General features: G+C 43.9%; 1 protein-coding gene across 1 annotated transcript in view; it reads left to right on the forward strand.

Annotated features, from left to right (window-relative positions):
* The first annotated feature begins 13,382 nt into the window (after positions 1-13,382).
* The window catches only part of LOC120042149 (protein O-mannosyl-transferase TMTC2-like), a 79,328-nt gene continuing 71,470 nt past the window's right edge, over positions 13,383-21,240 (forward strand). The window contains exon 1 of the mRNA XM_038987005.1: positions 13,383-13,756. Coding sequence (XP_038842933.1) covers positions 13,674-13,756 — 83 coding nt within the window. The 5' untranslated portion in view covers positions 13,383-13,673. The remainder of the gene's footprint in view (positions 13,757-21,240) is intronic.

Here is a 21,240-nt window from a genome sequence, read left to right on the forward strand (position 1 = left end):
GATAACATGGGTGGAGGAGCACGTAAAAATGTAATTTATTTGGTACCGTTTTCCAAATGTGGGTGGCAGAAGTATTCACAGTTCATTATATTGTTGCACTCTGCATTTCTAGCTACCATTCAGAAGAGGGCGTAAAAGAGCCTGGCTCATTTTCGTTTGTGGCTGGCAGTTGGCATGGACCAACTTGTCGCGTAAATTGCGACCTCTCCTATATACTCTAAGTGGTGGGTTCTTAAATTCTGCTGGCAAAGCTGGGTCTGATGATAAAACATGCCAATGTTTCTTGACAGCATCTCCCACTTTGCGAGAGTTCAAAGTATATGTGGAGCCCCACAAAGGGACGTTATTACAGACAGACAAATACTCCTCAGCACCCCTCCCTCAGACGATCCTGCAGGTGAAGAAGCTGGCTGTGGAGGTCCTGGATGTAATGCCAAATTCTCTCAAACAACGTTGGAGGCAACTTATAGTAGAGAAAAGGCACATTAAATTATTTGGCAGCAGCTCATTTCTGCAGTCAGAATGCCAATTGCGCGCTCCCTCAAAACTTGAGATATCTGTGGCAAAACTGCACATTTTAGAGTGGCCTTTTATTGTCCCTAGCACAAGGTGCACCTGTGTAATGATCATGCTGTTTAATCAGCTTCTTGATATGCCACACCTGTCAGGTGGATGGATTATCTTGGCAAAGGAGAAATGGTCACTAACAGGGATGTAAACAAATGTATGCACAACATTTGAGAGAAATAACCTTTTTGTGCATAGGGAACATTTCTGGGATAATTTTTCTTCAGCTCATGAAACATGGGACCAACATTTTACATGTTGCGTTTATATTTTTGTTCAGTGTATTTCTTTGAGGCTGTTGTGTCTTCCTCTAAGTACATATTAACTGTTCTGTTTAACCTCCACACTAATGACTGCCAACTCAAACATATTTGGGGGACAATAAAGTTGTATAGTATTGAATTTGAGGGGACAATAGCTAGGGGCTGGTTAGGGGGGCCAGGATTCTCGGATTGGGATTGAGCAGTTTACCCTCCCCCACATGTCGCCCCTGATAGGGAGTTCTGGAAACCCCATCAGCCAGGTCCTAACCAGGGGGAGCAGCGGAACGACTGAACAGAACGGGGCAAGGGGCACCCTCGACCCCTTTTAGTCCTCTGTCGTTTCCATCTTTTCATAAATCACTCCCGCTTTTCATCTTTCCTTTTGAAGGCTGGTGCACTTCAGTACAGCCATGAATCAGGATAGTGGAAAGTACACATAGTCTTGAAGCACAGGAACAAGGACAGTACCCAGTAAGTAACAATCATTGTAGGATTACTGTGGTCCATTATAACTAGCCTACAGTATGTGTATTTTATGGTGCATACAGCAGGAAGGAATAACTGCAGCTAAAGTGATTAAATGAGGGGAGCTCATTGCTGACATCTTTTATTCAACATCCCCCAGTAAGACTTCAACATCCCCCAGTAAGACTTCAACAGCCCCCCAGTAAGACTTCAACACCCCCCCAGTAAGACTTCAACACGCCCCCCAGTAAGACTTCAACATCCCCCCAGTAAGACTTCAACATCCCCCAGTAAGACTTCAACATCCCCCCAGTAAGACTTCAACACCCCCCCAGTAAGACTTCAACACCCCCCCAGTAAGACTTCAACACCCCCCCAGTAAGACTTCAACATCCCCCAGTAAGACTTCAACATCCCCCCAGTAAGACTTCAACACCCCCCCAGTAAGACTTCAACACCCCCCCAGTAAGACTTCAACACCCCCCCAGTAAGACTTCAACATCCCCCAGTAAGACTTCAACACCCCCCCAGTAAGACTTCAACATCCCCCAGTAAGACTTCAACACCCCCCAGTAAGACTTCAACACCCCCCCAGTAAGACTTCAACATCCCCCAGTAAGACTTCAACACCCCCCCCCCCCAGTAAGACTTCAACATCCCTCAGTAAGACTTCAGCACCCCCCCCAGTAAGACTTCAACACCCCCCCAGTAAGACTTCAACACCCCCCCAGTAAGACTTCAACGCCCCCCCAGTAAGACTTCAGCACCCCCCAGTAAGACTTCAACACCCCCCCCCAGTAAGACCAACACCCCCCAGTAAGACTTCAACACCCCCCCAGTAAGACTTCAACACCCCCCCAGTAAGACTTCAACGCCCCCCCAGTAAGACTTCAACACCCCCCCAGTAAGACTTCAACACCCCCCCAGTAAGACTTCAACACCTCCCCCCCAGTAAGACTTCAACACCCCCCCAGTAAGACTTCAACACCTCCCCCCTGTAAGACTTCAACATCCCCCAGTAAGACTTCAACATCCCCCCAGTAAGACTTCAACATCGGATTAAAACAGTGGAAACACAAGCTGCTGTCTTGTAGGAGTCTGAATTGAGAAAGAAATCCTTTCCCAAGTGAACATGAGAAGATGAGAACACTAATTTTCCTCAGAGCGGGACAGAGTGAGCTGAGCGTTCACTATTGTCCTGAAAGACCAAGGTCATTTCCTCTACGTTGCCATCAACACTCTAATTTGTCTCTGTCCTCATAGCTCTGTCATCGGAACTGCGTTACGACTCTGTCCACATCTTCAAATCCCAGGGCTTTATTTTTACCTCTGAAACAGACAGACGAGGATGGAGAACCGAAGGCCTGTGGTATGTCTGTGCAGTGTTGAGGTCCTGCTCTGTGCACCGCGTTGACACTCCACACCAGTGGCCAAACCAGCTTACCCCGGCGGCCGTTGCTGGAGTAGTTCAAGATGTGAATGTGGCCGATTTATGACATCAACGTTGCAAGGTTCTCCGGGCTGTCTTGTGAGTCATGTTCTGTTGACCTGTCACCAGCTCTCTCTCTCACACACACACACACACGCACGCACGCACGCACGCACGCACGCACGCACGCACGCACGCACGCACGCACGCACGCACGCACGCACGCACACACACACACAGAATCCTCCACACACAAGGAAACAGCCTCCATAAAAGACAAATGTCTCAGTGAGAGCCATACCGCAATCGGCAATTGGTACGATTTCCTGACCTCACATGTAATGGGAAAGAGGAAAAAGGTTCAGGATATGGTGAAGGATGCACTGAGGACTTCTGAGAGACAGAAATAGAGAGTGGATGTAAAACAGTCATAACTCCCATCTCCGGCTGACTCTTCCCCTGTAAGATGGGATCAAGAGCAAACATCAGAGGAGGGAAAATAGGGAGGAGAAGAATGTGTGCGTCAAGGATCTCTGTCACCACCTCGTATCATCAACCATTCACACGCCACTGGTTGACAAAAATGTTTCCATTTAAGTCACTTCTTGGCAAAACACCAGACACAAAGACCTGTCGACTCCTTCATTTGAAAAATCTGTTTGTGGTTCCTGCAGTGGAGCCACCTGCAGTGGAGTGGAGCCAGGATGTTTTGCTATTGTCCAACTTCAGTAGCCTTCACTAAGTTTTTACAATGTTGTTGCAATGTTTAATGTTTGCAATGTTTACAAAAAGACCTGACTAACATAAATGTAATTTGATTGAATGACTGACTAGATGGCATTTGTTACATTCAGCTACCTTCTTGGAGGACGATTCTGTTGCCCCATAGGGAGTGGGGAGAAGGAGGGATTTCTACGTGTGCAGTAGCTTTCGGGCTGTATTTTGAGTTCTGATCTGGCCAGTGCTCTCATCTGTTCATAAAGCTGTATTGAATTATTCAACTGAAGCAAATTGAAAAGGTTACACTACTCTCAGAAGCTCTCTCTGCTATTTGAACATCAGCCATTGACTAATATTGTCAGTGTCAGACATCATTAGATACAGACCTAAGCCTGAACTGAGAAGCCAACATCAGATGAATGAAATCTATTGCTGACTACAGTATAAGGCGTCATTACCGAACTTGGTAACACTTTACTTGACACCCAGCGTCATAACACATCATAATATGTCATAGCAGCTGACATAACGTGTCATAACCTGTTATAATATGGTTATAACACTGTCATGACACATATATTTAGATCTGTTGTGACATATATTGCGTTATTTTATGGCTGGTTATGACGCCTACCAAACAAGGCAAAACATTCCATTACACAATAGCCTACGTGTCAACAGTATGTTTATGTTATATAACATATATTTTTGAATTGACCATATTAAATTACCATTGTAATTGCGCACACATTGATGTCTGGATGCACCTACCTCAGTGCTCTGTTTCTGATGACTGGGATGAATGCAGAAGGAGATTTCAGGAGCAGGACAAGACACCCTCTTTTCGACAGATGACTGATATAAGGACATGTACAGTGCATTCAGAAAGTATTCAGACCTCTTCACTTTTTCCACATTTTGTTATGTTACAGCCTTATTCTAAAATGGATTAAATTTTAAAAAATCCTCATCAATTTACACACAATACCCCATAATGACATTTACATAAGTATTCAGTCCCTTTACTTTGTTGAAGCACCTTTGGCATCAATTACAGCCTTGAGTCTTTTTGGGTATGACGCTACAAGCATGTCACACCTGTATTTGGGGAGTTTCTCCCATTCTTCTCTGCAGATCCTCTCAAGTTCTGTCAGGTTGGATGGGGAGCGTTGCTGCACAGCTATTTTCAGGTCACATCCAGGCTCTGGCTGGGCCACTCAAGAACATTCAGAGACTTGTCCCAAAGCCACTCCTGCATTGTCTTGGCTGTGTGTTTGGGGTTGTTGTCCTGTTGGAAGGTGAACCTTTTCCCCAGTCTGAGGTCCTGAGCGCTCTGGAGCAGGTTTTCATCAAGGATCTCTCTGTACTTTGTTCCATTCATTCTTCTCTCGATCCTGACTAGTCTCCCAGTCCGCTGCCACTGAAAAACACTCCCACATCATGATGCTGCCACCACCATGCTTCACCGTAGGATGGTGCCAGGTTTCCTCCAGATGTGACGCTTGGCATCCAGGCCAAAGAGTTCAATCTTGGTTTCGTCAGACCAGAGAATATTGGTTCTCATGGTCTGAGAGTCCTTTAGGTGCCTTTTGGCAAACTCCACGCGGGCTGTCATGTGCCTTTTACTGAGGAGTGGCTTCTGTCTGGCCACTCTGCCATAAAGGCCTGATTGGTGGAGTGCTGCAGAGATGGTTGTCCTTCTGGAAGGTTCTCCCATCTCCACAGAGAAACTCTGGAGCTCTGTCAGAGTGACCATCGGGTTTTTGGTCACCTCCCTGACCAAGGCCCTTCTCCCCCGATTGCTCAGTTTGGGCGGCCAGCTCTAGGAAGAGTCTTGGTGGTTCCAAACTTCTTCCGTTTAAGAATGATGGAGGCCACTGTGTTCTTGGGGACCTTCAATGCTGCAGAAATGTATTGGTACCCTTCCCCAGATCTGTGCCTCAACACAATCCTGTCTCGAGCTCTACGGACAATTCCTTCGACCTCATGGCTTGGTATTTGCTCTGACATGCACTATCAACTGTGGGACCTTATATAGACAGGTGTGTGCCTTTCCAAATCATGTCCAATCAATTGAATTGAACAAAGGTGGACTCCAATCAACTTGTAGAAACATCTCAAGGATGATCAATGGAAACAGGATGCACCGGAGCTCCTTTTGGAGTCTCATAACAAAGGGTCTAAAATACATATTTAAATATTATTTCAGTTTTTTTTATTTGTAATAAATTTAAATAAATGTTTTAAAAAACAGTTTTTCGCTCTGTCATTATGGGGTATTGTGTGTAGATTGATGAGACATAAAAATATATATATATATTTTAGAATAAGGCTGTAACGTAACAACATGTGGAAAAAGTGAAGGGGTCTGAATACTTTCCAAATGCGCTGTACATGATAGGCCAATCTGGCTTATATTATTATGATATTCATAATGCTTCGTGATAGTATCATAGTGTCATTTGTATTCAAGTGTATTTTTTTGTCGAAGTAAAGTAACTATGTTATAATATGTCATTACAGCTGACATAACTTGTCATAACCTGTCATAATACGGTCATAACACTGTCATGACACATATATAAACACCTGTTGTGACATATATTGCGTTATTTTATGGCTGGTTATGACACCTACTGTACATAAGAGTCTCAAAACCTACATTTATCAAAATGTATTTTTTCCTTACCAAGAAGTTTCCTTTTGTTTGAAAGCTTGTTTCTTAAATCCTTTGTTAGTGTTGTAATGAATTCTTTACGGTCATGTTTTTTTCATCATATTTTAAATAACTTTCATGAAGCATTATGACCATCCTGGGTCACTTTACCTGGACTAATAAAATACACTTTATGACACTGTCATGATGCCTTATGACCATCCGGTGTCACTTTACTTGGACTAAGAAGCGTTATGACCATCATAATCATATAAGCCAGATAGGCCTATCACGTACCTGCCCTTATACCAGTCAAAAAGAGAGTGAAGGTGTCATAACCAGCCATAAAATAACACAATATATGTCACAACAGATCTAAATATATGTGTCATGACAGTGTTATAACCATATTATAACAGGCAAGTTATGTCAGCTGTTATAACATATTATGACATGGTTATGGCCGTGCTGGTTGTCAAGTAAAGTGTTACCATGAACTTCAATACACCCTGTTGTTTAATACACACTCCGGATGGTCAAGCTGGTAAAAGTGGAAGCAGGGAGGAAATGCATGACATGCCTTATCAGAAATCAGCAATTCATATGACGCTTACTGCTGCACTCGAGTAAACAAGAAAGGGAGAGAGAGAGAGAGAGAGAGAGAGAGAGAGAGAGAGAGAGAGAGAGAGAGAGAGAGAGAGAGAGAGAGAGAGAGAGAGAGAGAGAGAGTCAGTTTATTCTCAGTTCGGTGGCCAAGTACGAAGCTTGGCGGTGGAAAGAGCCATTTACAAATCAGAGGCCCTGACACCAGTATCACTTATACACACACATATATGTCAACGCACACACACAGGCATGCACACATGTCCACACACGCACACATCAACGAGCGCATACACACACACGTGCTCGCACACACACACACACACACACACACACGCACACACACACGCACACACACACACACACACACACACACACACACACACACACACACACACACACACACACACACACACACACACACACACACACACACACACACACACACACCACTTTCCACTTTCCATAAATGTTTTGGGCCTGTATTCAATAAGTGTTTTAGCATATGAGTACCGACCTCGGATCAGATTAGCCTTTTCAATGATCATGAACAAGAGAGTGGACCTGATCCTCGATCAGCACTCCAACTCAGTCTTTCCACGCACACGCCCATCCCTAATGTCTTATGACATCTGTCTGACAGTAATCACGGTGCGTCGTCCTGTTTTCATTGTTAGGACTGGAAGCCTTTTTGAGGACAAGCTCTGCCAGAAACCACCACAGTAGGAAGTCAAGAGAGATAAAAATAACTCTGCCGACCATCACACCTTCCAATAACACAAACTGGGCTACATTGAGCCAGATGTAATGGGTTGTTCTATGAGAGTGGATGTTTGGACGTATTTTGTGACACCCGTGTACGTCATGTTCTATCTCAGAATGTGTGTGTGCGTTTCTCTGTCATCACTATGGGTGAAGTCAGAGTAGAATGAGACTAAGGCAGTGTTTACACAGGCAGCCCGATTCTGATCTTTGACCATTCAGATCTGAAAAAGATCTGATGTAAAACAAATCTGATGTGATTGGTCAAAGACCTATTAGTAGAACAAAAATATCAGAATTGGGCTGCCTGTGTAAACGTAGCCTACGATGAGGTACGCAGACACAAATGTTCTACACACATTGCAACATACAACACAGTGACATGTGTGTAAGGAACTACAACACTGCAAGGTAAATATGTACTGCAGGCCAAGTCAATGTTTGAGTTTGAACCCTGTTGCCCTGAACAAGCTCTGCTGAGTCTGAACAAGAACATGCAGGCTGGACTTCGTTATGGAAAAGATCCCGATAACAATATTAATGCAGAGGACAACCATCAAATATTTCCTAATCAAAATATTTACCCTAATTCACATTTTCCGTTCTTCTCTCCATTCTCCTCATAACATGTTGGCTGTGTTGAACATTCTTTCAGATGAATATCAATTTAAACAGATTTAAAGCATGGAAAATAGGGACCAACCATCTTTATGAATGGTGTGGAGTTTATACATAAACACACACACACATACTCATACTCATATCACTTCGTATGACAAACAACTGCAGAAAATTGGACACACGAGAATTCCAATACCCCCTATTCATTAAGCTCTTTAAATTCCACACATTGTTAAAGGGTTTACTTCCTGTAATTTGACCTATCAGAAGGAAGCTATCGCCTGTTGTGTGTCGTGACACCAGAACTTGCTAGCCGATAGCCATGTCTGAATATTACTGATAGGCACTTTAGCCTAATGGGCCGTTCTAAGCGTATTAATCTGTGGTTTGAAATTAGTGTCAAGTCTTATTGCTGGTGGTTATTAAGGTTTAGTGTTTGTCCTTGAATTGATGGGGAACACAGAGGTTCAATGGATGCAATGAGGAGGGTTGGATTACAAAAACTGCTCCTAATAAAAACTGGTAATGTGAAGTGTGCAGCACACATGGTATCTATGGTGATGGAACAGGTCGGCTTTGGCCTGTATTTCCTCATGACTTTGAAAATGACTCTGACATTTTGGCTCTGTATAATGATTTTTTTAAAGAGAAATATCCATCCTCAGACGTCAGATGGATAATACAGTTATATTCTATTCTAACTATTTACATTTATATTACAAAGAAAGTTTAAACGGGAAAACTTTCTGAATTGAATTGATTTGTGAAGGGAAAGTTGAGTAACTAAAACAAAATAAGATTGAGTTAGGGTTACTTTCCTTGGATTTGCTTTTCTTTCATGGAAGAAAAATAACAATTCAAATAAAAACGTACACACAAGATTTGACAGCTATAACTCACAGCTTTCAGTCATGCATTTAGCTCTAATTTGAGAAGTTATTTGACTACGTTATGATTATAAATGAAGATCAACAAAGCCTCAATTAGGAGCTTGATTTCTCTAAGCCAAATCCAAACAGTCCAAACAATCACAGCAAAGCCTTTTACGCAGACTCATTTTTCATATTCATGTCAACATTAAACGTAGGCTGTGTCACCTAGGTTCGGGTTAACTAACACCCTCGTCTTATCAGGTCCATAAAGGGAGGCTTGTTATTGGTGTGGAATGTAAACGTTCTGGATATGTTGTGTTAAAGTTCTGGATATTATTCTGACTGTTTTGCTTTGATATTACTGATTTGGGTTCAGACTATTTCTAATTTGAGTTTAAACTATTTCTGTGAGGGAGTGGCTCAAGCTGTGTGGTTACGATTGTGATTTTCCTCTTTCCTGTCTGATGCTTATCTAGCGGAGATGAAAAAGCAGCAGTCTAGGACAAATAGCTGAAATACACATAGGGAAATGATCATTAGCCACTTAGGATGGGTTAAACGAGAGGGGAAATCCTTAAAATAGGCTACTACCAACTGCAATTAATGGGATTTTAAACACAGATGGGAATACACAGTACTATGCTTATTTGTGTAAGGTTCTATTCCACCTTCCACTTTGTTTGATGTCCTTATGTATTAATGTTTTGGGCCTGTATTCAATAAGTGTTTTAGCATATGAGTACCGACCTAGGATCAGATTAGCCTTTTAAATGATCATGAACAAGAGAGTGGACCTGATCCTCGATCAGCACTCCAACTCAGTCTGAGACGCTTTGTGAATATGGGCCCTGAAGACGTAAATACATGTCTGCCCTCTCTCTGGCTTACAGAGGTTTGGTCTTCATGCAGGTGCCTCATCCTTCTTTATATATCTTATAATAGTATACTTAAGCAATAAGGCCCGAGGAGGTGTGGTATATGGAAAATATACGACGGCTAAGGGCTGTTCTTAAGCACGACGCAACACAGAGTGCCTTGACACAGCCCTTAACCGTGGTATATTGCCCACATATCACAAACCCCTGAGGTAACTTATTGCTATTATAAACTGGTTACCAACGTAATTAGAGCAGTAAAAATAAACGTTTTGTCATACCCATGGTATATATATATTTTACCTTTATTTAATTAGGCAAGTCAGTTAAGAACAAATTCTTATTTACAATGACGGCCTAGGAACAGTGCCTTGTTCAGGGGCAGAACGACAGATTTTTACCTTGTCAGCTCAGTGATTTGATCTTGCAACCTTTCGGTTACTAGTCCAACGCTCTAACCACTAGGCTACCTGCTGCCCCGATGGTCTGATGGTCTGACATACCATGGCTGTCAGCCAATCAGCATTCAGGGCTCGAACCGCCCAGTTTATAATTGTCTTTAATAATGCAATGCCTATAGATGCATTGACGCTTTTGCACTGCGCCCTCTGTGGGTGAATGTGTGCAGTTACAGTACTGGCTGTTTAGTAAGAGGCAGCAGCAGCACCTTAAGGGCCTCATGTATGATTAAAGGTAGACTCAGCGAAATGACGTTGCCACGAGCAGCTCCACAGATATTCTGATGCGCGAGATGCAAGACTTCACTCACACACGGTCGCACACAGTAGCTGCACATTTGCACAGGTTGCATTAAACTGTTACAGCGTGGTAGGTGTAGGACCAAAACAGTGGAGAAATCTACCCTCGCTCTTCAACGCTTTTACTTGTTGTGGAAATTGACCCACTATGCTGTTTACTTTGTGCATCCTTGTCATATTGCTGAGTGTACCTTTAAGGGGGAGTGTTTGGTGAAGAACAAATGACTCTACACCAATACACATGATGAACAATGATAGGGATACCTTTGGGCAAAACCAAAACAATATGTTTCAAAGATATGGAGAGCCTCTAAGTACCGATCTAAAATGGTTGTCAGTCAGTGGTTTGAACAGAAGAAACCAGAGTAAGGTGAATGAATCAATGTAACAATTGTGTTTTAACAAGTGAAAAATAAAAGAGGTAAAAATATCACACACATGGTTTTAATGTGCAAATGTGGATTTTTTTTAATGTGCAAATACTTGCAGATGTGGAAAACAATGTATTTCTTGACTATGGCAACATCTGCCATTGAGGACAGACTCCATGACCGCACCACATTCTATAGTCTGTTACCAGTAAAATGGCAAAGAAAGAAAGAAAGAAAAAAAGTATTGTTTTGCCTTCTACCAAAAATGGAGACTTAAAGAGCAGACTGAATATTCATTAGCCCTGCAGGATGTAATTAGATCAGTGAGTGTAAACACCAGTAATAGGTTTTAATAGGTTTTTTCACCCTGGGCTGTTTGCGTTCATAGCAGGTATTGGTAGTTTTTTCCCCTCCACAAATCCCGTAATCACTTTTGCTTGAATGGATAAAGACCCCCTTAGTCCCTACGGGGTTGTAGCCTATATAGTCGGGCCTGGTTGCTACATTCATTTCCTTATGTCCTGAATGTCGACTTAGTTATTAAATATAATCCATATAGTTTTATTAGGGGGGCTAGACTAGTGCTTCCCAACTCCAGTCCTCCAGTACCCTCAACGGCACACATTGTTGTTGTAGCTCCAGACAAGCACACCTGATTCAACGTGAGTTTGTCCGGGGTTACAACAAAAATGTGTGCCGTTCGGTGTACTGGACTGGAGTTGGGAACCACTGGGTTAGACTCCTGCTTAAAGTCTACTTCAGTTTCCACTTTCCTGCAGAGACATTAACAGAATATGTATTTGGGAGAAAAGAAACCTTCCCACCGGTTTGAATCCAGTCCTGGCATATCATACCATAAAAACACATGTCTGGTGGAGCCTAGAGGTCTACATATTCATGGTTTTTCATGGATGGTGTCTCTTCCTGAAAAATTAAAGGAGAGCCGCACACTCTAGGAGCTCAGAAGCAATAGTTGAATAACCAACGTTTCGACAGACAAGTTGTCTTCATCAGGGTGTGGTGTCTCTTCCTCTCTTCTTTCCAACCCAAATCAGGGGCCGTGTCCCCTTCTCATGTGTCACATGGCTCCAACAGGGACTGATGGGAAAGAGGAAGCATCTCACCATCAACTAGGGGCAAGGGAAACAAAACAAGGCTAAAGGTTCAACCGTAAAGGTTCTGTTGTGGTCAGGGGGGGTTGGGGTCAGGGTGGGGTCATGTTCAGGATCAGAGTCAATGGATGCGAGTGTTAGAAACCTGCTCTCTCTCTCTCTCTCTCTCTCTCTCTCTCTCTCTCTCTCTCTCTCTCTCTCTCTCTCTAACCCTCTCCGGTGGGTATTACGGTCCTTACAGTCTCCCCTCCGTCTCGTGCCATCTGTTTTCCCTCTCTTTCGTTCTTCCCTCTCTCTTTCCTGGGCTGTGGTGGACTTATATGCACAGAGTTCCGACAGGAGGACAGGCCCGGGCCCAGCTGGTGCCCAGTGGGGCCTCGCCATTTGCAGCATGGTTTTCAAGCCACATGCTCGCCAGGATGAATCATATGCAACAACAACGCCTCACAATATTGATCCTCCTCCTCGCCGCAGGGTGTTACTACAGTTCATTAATCATCCTCTCTCTATCTATTCATCTACCACTCTTTTTCCCTCCCCCTTTAGCTCCCTCTTTATCTCTCATAGCTCTTTCTCGTGCTCTTCACCTTGTATTTACCTCTCTCTACCTCCCTCTCTCTTTCCCTTTTCTTCCTATCCATCTGTCTCTCTCCCGCTCTCTCTAGGGTTCCTCCCTCTCTCTTGTAGCTCCACAGGCGCCACTGTATAACCAATTAATCAACGTTATGCATAAACATACAGTAAAACAGGATAATTTAATATAGGGGGTACATTGAGCAGAATCAACACTCTAGACTTTTGAACAGACTTCACCATTAAAGGGTGTTTGCAGGAGGTCAGACATCAACAGAGTGGGGCTTTGTCTGTTGTGGGGATAAGGCATAACTGTCATTAGTTAAAAGAGCCATACATGCATGCTACAGCTTAGGCTATATATAAATCACATATATAGGCTATATTTGCTTAAACATATTCAATATAACTCACAGTCAATCATTTTAATAAAAACATGACATTGGCATTGTTTTTGAATACATAGTTAGACAAAAAAGCTATTCCTATTTTACAAACTGGCAGCTATGGTATCTTTATATGACAGTGGGCTGGTTTATTTAGGCAGGCTAGTGCACTGAATATATGATTCATGAGGCAAGAGTGCGTTAAATAAATAGCCTACGTATTTTAGCACCTATCACCTCTCTCAATGCTACGAGCTCGACCATTGAGAGCGGAGGAGGGGCTTTGCACATGCTCACGGTCTCTAAAACCACACGCGGCTCCTACCAGTGAGTATCTGTGACGCGGATGAGGATGCAAGCACAGAGGACAGCGAAATAGCGAAATGCAGTCAGCTGTGCGCTAACCAGCAGGCATGCCGCCCTAGTTTCGTCTCAAAATAGCTCTGACCCGATACGGCGCAAAATGGGTTAAAAGGAATATGGCCTGGATCGCGCAAACTTTCAGACACTTTGCTTTTACATGGGATTGGGTCTCTTAGTGTTACGGAGCGGCCAAATGAGGAGAGGAGACAATACAGAAACGGAAATTCGCATCTAGTATTTTTCTTTACTTTCCCCCACCCTATTCTCTTTTTAAGACATGATTACAGAGTTGGTGTGTAGCGCGGTGGCATTGGTCCTCTATCTCAACACACTGAACGCGGATTTCTGCTACGATGACAGGTATGACCTCCCGTAGAGCCGTACCTATGGCAACATCATCAGCTCCACTTGTCTGTCATCTTTACAGTCTCAAAAACCCCTCGGGTGCAAGCAGTTTCGCGAGGATCGCTGCGCGTCTGGGTGTTTGCATGTTCCATTGTCTATTCATGCTTATTTGTGTTATTCCATGAGAGCATTAGAGATAGAGAGTCATGGTTCACTCCCCTCAGAAAAGGTCACTTTGTTTAATGTAAATGCGATTCTACTTTGTTTAATGCAAATGCTTTCTCCTGTTGCATTGAACAAACAAGCTACACAAATAGGCTATAGAGGAGTTACTTGGTATTCCATTGTTAAAATCAATATACTGTCGCTTACAATGACGCATGAAGTGACACAATAACAACAACGGGGATATGTAGGTTATGACTATAAGTTCATTATTATACATGCATGGTTCCTTCCTTTCTCTAATGTCGGAGTAACCAGGACATGCAGCCTCTGTCATTCCGTGACACAGAGTGATGAAACGGGGACGGGAGCTTCTTTGTGTTGTCAGAGCACATCACTGACAGGAGGAGAGGGATACTAACACGCTTCTTGCCCGGTTGTAATAATGCTGCTCTCTCCGGTGAAAATATAAAATTTAAATTGAAAGACATGTTATAATTAGAATATATTTGTCGAGTGCAGCACGCTTGCATGGCTAAATAGGTTGACACAATCCTGGAGTAGCCCATGCTTTCCAGGACTCATTGGAACGCTATTATCCAGAAACCAAGCGGAGAGAGCAATTCATTTGGATTGCAGAACGTTTGAGACTCCAATTTGGACATCCATCCACAATTGAGTGTAGGGTTAAATAGTCCAACTTTAGTTTTAGGCATTGGGGATTGTGATGAGAAATTAAAACAACAATAATCATGATCAGAATTGTAATTAGGCTGAAAAAATGATTGTAGCCTATACTGTACTTTAAGATGAGCAAGCCTTCAATCACATACTGGGGCGTCAGGTAGCCTAGTGGTTAGAGCGTTGGGCCTAGTGGTTAGAGCGTTGGGCCTAGTGGTTAGAGCGTTGGGCCTAGTGGTTAGAGCGTTGGGCCTAGTGGTTAGAGCGTTGGGCCTAGTGGTTAGAGCGTTGGGCCAGTAACTGAAAGGTTGCTAGATTGAATCACTGAGTTGACAAGGTAAACATATGTCGTTCTGCCCCTGAACAAGGCAGTTAACCCACTGTCCCTAGGCCATCATTGTAAATAAGATTTTGTTCTTAACTGACTTGCTTAGTTAAATAAAAAAATGACACACTAGTCTAAGTTTTTCCCCCCACTGTTTCATGATTAAATCAATGTATATTTTTGGCTCATCATGGGACCCTTGTTACTGGGTGAACTAAAAGCAGCAGGACTCCTACAGATGTAGGATCTTAATTTGATCACCCTGTTGTTGCAGGAAATGTCATTCACAGTAGGAAAGGCTAACTAAAATGTGTAGTGTATTCAAAGTTTAAAAAGACTTCTAAAGTTAGTAATTTACACTTTCAAATGTCAGACTTGATTTGCCCTGACTAAACATTTATAAACCCTACAAAAATGTCCATTAATTATAATCAACACAATAATTCACATTTCCTGTTGCTGCAGGATTATTTTCCTGCTGTGAGAAACTGGTCAAATTAAAGTCCTACATCTGTATATGGGCATAAATTAGGAGGGCTCAGGGAATTCAGTGTAAAATCCCCAGAACAAATCAATTTCTCTCTATTACAGCTCACACAGATAAATCATTGTTCCAAGTTCATACACATCATACCAACAGGTTTTGTCCCTTGCCGGCGACTCCCCACTAGAGAGTTAGGAGCAGTTGGGGGCTCTGGTTAGCTTTACTAACACCTCCTTGGGGTCACAGACCCTTCACTGGTTGTCAGTACTGCTCGTTGAACCCTATGTGCGGGTTGCACGGCCTACTCTGTTAGAGTAATGGCGTATCCCTGTATGTATGTATGTATGTATGTGTGTGTGTGTGTGTGTGTGTGTGTGTGTGTGTGTGTGTGTGTGTGTGTGTGTGTGTGTGTGTGTGTGTGTGTGTGTGTGTGTGTGTGCGCGTGCGTGCTTGTGTCTCATGTGCAGTGTGCAGACACTCATCGAGCAAAACCTAGACAAACGTGGGGCATGAGACTCCTCAACCCAGAGATGACCGAGCCTTGTGTGTGTGTGTGTGTGTGAATAAATGACGGAGAGAGAAAGAGAGAATGTGTTGGAGGGTCTGTCTGTCTATTTGTCTGTCAGTCCAGTTACTCTCACATTGCCGTACACTTTTCCAGGATACGAGTGACTGTCTATATGATTGCACAATTCTGAACGTACAACCGAAGCCCTCTACCGAATCCCTCTACTGAAGCCTCTACTGAAGCCCCTACTGAAGCCCTCTACTATGACTGCTTTCTATTACACTACCTGTATCTGACCATGTCACAGTGGAGTGAAGAAAGCCATCATGGCCCTCTCATGAGTTCATGACTAAGTGTCAGTGTCCTAGCCACAACTCCCTGTGAGTCCACTCAGTGTAAGTTCAGCGCTGGTGACCCTCTGTAACTATCAATGTCACTGTGATAATTTACACCCCTGGGAGAGAGAGAGATGGGGAGAGTGAAAGAGAGAGCGAGAGAGAGAAGGAGAGAGAGACAGACTGCGTTCAGGCCCACTGCTCATGTACGGGGAAAGCTGAATACCAATCAGAATCCTGACCTCCATAGTCATCTATCAAATGGCTTCCTTTGACAGAGGTCAAGAGTCGCATGCTCCCTGGTCTCTCTCCCGATTGTTAGTGGAGAGAGCTGCATTTGTGTTTGTTAGGACAGGGCTGAAAAAAAGCAAGCACATCTGTCAAGTCTGCATTCTTGAGAAGACAGTCTTTGTATGTCTTCTTGACACTGTGCTGCTGTTCAGTTCTGTACAGGAGCGTTCTGGAGGCCGAAGGGGAGGAGGTGGAAATCACATGGTGGTTCTAGCTCAATGGGATGTTCTTGGTGCGTCTCTGTTTTCTCAATCACGTCAAATGTTTTTCCTGGGCACAGGGCTGGCCCTATGTCAGCCAATGGTAATATCAATAAAAAGCCATGTGTTTGAAATGACTGGAGTTTTACTGGCACGGGGGAAGAACGCGAGCCAATCATTCTTCTACAAGGGAAAATTGAGCTCAATTAGTATTGTGAGTATTCTGGTGTTCCGGGGGCCAATCTGAATGGTTTCCCTCCAAACTAGATCAGGGACAGAACATAAAAAATACATTTGTATGTTGAGTTTTTGTTCTGTTGTCACTTATGAGGAAGGCCTTCCAGTACAAGAAGGAGGCAGGGGGATGTCTCAACAGGAGTAGATTGATAGCTTGAGGGCTGAGTTCATAGATTAGGAAATTAATTTGTTGTGAACTCTGAACTCTCCCCTGAAAGCTCTTGCAAAACGCATCATACTGTGGCACTTCCTGTATTTTGAAAGTTCTAGATCTTGAAAACTTGATCGCTGACATGCAACACATCTTGGGACTGTATCAACAGGGGACTAATTAAACAAATACCAAAATATAGTTTTTGAGTGGTATTTTCCTTTAACAAACAACATTTGACCTGCATCGCTTTTAAATGGCATCACTAACAGACTGATCAAGTGGTATGTGTCTGAGGAATACGATAGTAGAGGAATAGGATGCAGTCCTATTGACACCAAAGGTGCAAGTGTGAATTGTTCTCCATAGACAAATGAAGCGTCTTCAGGAAGCATCCTGAAATGGAATGTCTAAGTGACTTTTAGTATTCCTAGTGATGTATCACCACACATCTGTGATCCCAATCGCGTCAGACCCCCCCCCCCCCCATGTAACCCAGAAATGCATTGTAGGTCCTTGGGGACTTGTAAGGAAAACATCCCCCACGCTTCTTTCAGAGGAGCAAAACAATTCAATCTGTGGGGAGTCGGGTAATGGCTGGGAGTAGTTTGGTGTGGCTTAACTGTGACAGAAATGGTTTCCATATGTACATCCACATGCATTTGGAAATTCTGATCCATATTGTATGTCGGAATCCCTCTCTAACTGTTCTATCGTTGCCTCATGACCCCTTATTGGTGTGCGCTCCAATGAGTTAAGTCAGCCTCAATGATTGATTGAAGCACTGTCTCAGGGAACAACAGAGGCATCGATGGGCCACACGCGCCGTCATCTCCCAGCACAGTTGGGCTTTTAATTACGCAATTAATGACTCAACGTTGCTTACTATGGAGCCCCTGGAATCAACGGGAGCTTTGTCAAGGAATCAACTCCAACACTAGGGAACTCCTACTCTCACTCCCTCTTAAAAGTGCCAACCGTCGTACTTACGTCCATCGTAGCCCAGTCAGGGAAGGAAGTGGTGTTTCGTGAGGGCATTGTTGTGTCGGTGGGTGAGGTTTACTTTAAATTTATCAGTGCCCATTGAAAAACGCAAAGGGCATGAGAGTTATTTCATCAAAACAGGGATGTCTGAACTTGGTGTTCGCTCTGTAACTTTGTACAGTTAGACTACCGGGTTTGTGTCTCTGTTGCTTTCTAAAGCAGGATACATTTGCCATTGATTTGCCTCAACTGGTTGTTTGGAAAAGCCGTTCAATAGCCTTAATGGCACTAAGGGTCAGGAGTATTATTGATGAGTGTGACGGTTGAAGCAGCCTATTGATGAGTGTGATGGTTGAAGCAGCCTATTGATGAGTGTGACCCGTTGAAGCAGCCTATTGATGAGTGTGACGGTTGAAGCTGCCTATTGATGAGTGTGACCGTTGAAGCAGCCTATTGATGAGTGTGACCCGTTGAAGCAGCCTATTGATGAGTGTGACGGTTGAAGCTGCCTATTGATGAGTGTGACCGTTGAAGCAGCCTATTGATGAGTATGACCGTTGAAGCAGCCTATTGATAAGTGTGACGGTTGAAGCAGCCTATTGATGAGTGTGACGGTTGAAGCAGCCTATTGATGAGTGTGACGGTTGAAGCAGCCTATTGATGAGTGTGACGGTTGAAGCAGCCTATTGATGAGTGTGACGGTTGAAGCAGCCTATTGATGAGTGTGACGGTTGAAGCAGCCTATTGATGAGTGTGACGGTTGAAGCTGCCTATTGATGAGTGTGACGGTTGAAGCAGCCTAGTGATGAGTGTGACGGTTGAAGCAGCCTATTGATGAGTGTGACGGTTGAAGCAGCCTATTGATGAGTGTGACCGTTGAAGCTGCCTATTGATGAGTGTGACGGTTGAAGCAGCCTATTGATGAGTGTGACGGTTGAAGAAGCCTATTGATGAGTGTGACGGTTGAAGCAGCCTATTGATGAGTGTGACGGTTGAAGCTGCCTATTGATGAGTGTGACGGTTGAAGCTGCCTATTGATGAGTGTGACGGTTGAAGCTGCCTATTGATAAGTGTGACGGTTGAAGCAGCCTATTGATGAGTGTGACGGTTGAAGCTGCCTATTGATGAGTGTGACGGTTGAAGCTGCCTATTGATAAGTGTGACGGTTGAAGCTGCCTATTGATGAGTGTGACGGTTGAAGCAGCCTATTGATAAGTGTGACCGTTGAAGCAGCCTATTGATAAGTGTGACGGTTGAAGCTGCCTATTGATGAGTGTGACCGTTGAAGCAGCCTATTGATAAGTGTGACCGTTGAAGCAGCCTATTGATAAGTGTGACCGTTGAAGCAGCCTATTGATAAGTGTGACCGTTGAAGCAGCCTATTGATGAGTGTGACGGTTGAAGCTGCCTATTGATGAGTGTGACGGTTGCAGCTGCCTATTGATGAGTGTGACGGTTGAAGCTGCCTATTGATGAGTGTGATGGTTGAAGCAGCCTATTGATGAGTGTGACGGTTGAAGCAGCCTATTGATGAGTGTGACGGTTGAAGCAGCCTATTGATGAGTGTGACGGTTGAAGCTGCCTATTGATGAGTGTGACGGTTGAAGCTGCCTATTGATGAGTGTGACGGTTGAAGCTGCCTATTGATAAGTGTGACGGTTGAAGCAGCCTATTGATGAGTGTGACGGTTGAAGCTGCCTATTGATGAGTGTGACGGTTGAAGCTGCCTATTGATGAGTGTGACGGTTGAAGCTGCCTATTGATGAGTGTGACCATTGAAGCTGCCTATTGATGAGTGTGACGGTTGAAGCAGCCTATTGATGAGTGTGACCGTTGAAGCAGCCTATTGATGAGTGTGACGGTTGAAGCAGCCTATTGATGAGTGTGACCGTTGAAGCTGCCTATTGATAAGTGTGACCGTTGAAGCAGCCTATTGATGAGTGTGACCGTTGAAGCAGCCTATTGATGAGTGTGACCGTTGAAGCTGCCTATTGATGAGTGTGACGGTTGAAGCTGCCTATTGATGAGTATGACCGTTGAAGCTGCCTATTGATGAGTATGACCGTTGAAGCAGCCTATTGATAAGTGTGACCGTTGAAGCAGCCTATTGATGAGTGTGACGGTTGAAGCTGCCTATTGATGAGTGTGACGGTTGAAGCTGCCTATTGATAAGTGTGACGGTTGAAGCTGCCTATTGATGAGTATGACCGTTGAAGCAGCCTATTGATAAGTGTGACCGTTGAAGCAGCCTATTGATGAGTGTGACGGTTGAAGCAGCCTATTGATGAGTGTGACGGTTGAAGCAGCCTATTGATGAGTGTGATGGTTGCAGCTGCCTATTGATGAGTGTGACGGTTGAAGCTGCCTATTGATGAGTGTGACCGTTGAAGCTGCCTATTGATGAGTATGACCGTTGAAGCAGCCTATTGATGAGTGTGACGGTTGAAGCAGCCTATTGATGAGTGTGACCGTTGAAGCAGCCTATTGATGAGTGTGACGGTTGAAGCAGCCTATTGATGAGTGTGACGGTTGAAGCTGCCTATTGATGAGTGTGACGGTTGAAGCTGCCTATTGATGAGTGTGACGGTTGAAGCAGCCTATTGATGAGTGTGACGGTTGAAGCAGCCTATTGATGAGTGTGACGGTTGAAGCTGCCTATTGATGAGTGTGACGGTTGAAGCTGCCTATTGATGAGTGTGACGGTTGAAGCAGCCTATTGATGAGTGTGACGGTTGAAGCTGCCTATTGATGAGTGTGACGGTTGCAGCTGCCTATTAATGAGTGTGACGGTTGAATCTGCCTATTGATAAGTGCATGAATCTATAGGGTTGCTGCCTAAGTATGCTATGAATTTCAAGAACGTACGTCTTTTGCAAGGCCTTTCAAACAGCATGTTTTGTTCAGCGTTTATATGCCTTTTTTGTTGTGACAATATAATCAGAAGCCTAGTTGTTCATTTTTAGGAGAGGGGGTTGGGTGAATGCTGCCGATATAAGCCAAACAGCAAAATTCCCATTAGAGAAACCACAATACTCATAAACTCATGTTCTTGCAGAAGGGACACCTCTCACACCCAACACTGTCTTTGAAATGTCAGATCTGGTCTCAGTTACAGATGATCTATGTTTTGTGTCGCCA

This window comes from Salvelinus namaycush, unplaced genomic scaffold (genome assembly GCF_016432855.1).
Source record: "Salvelinus namaycush isolate Seneca unplaced genomic scaffold, SaNama_1.0 Scaffold620, whole genome shotgun sequence".
Taxonomy (NCBI): Eukaryota; Metazoa; Chordata; class Actinopteri; order Salmoniformes; family Salmonidae; genus Salvelinus; species Salvelinus namaycush.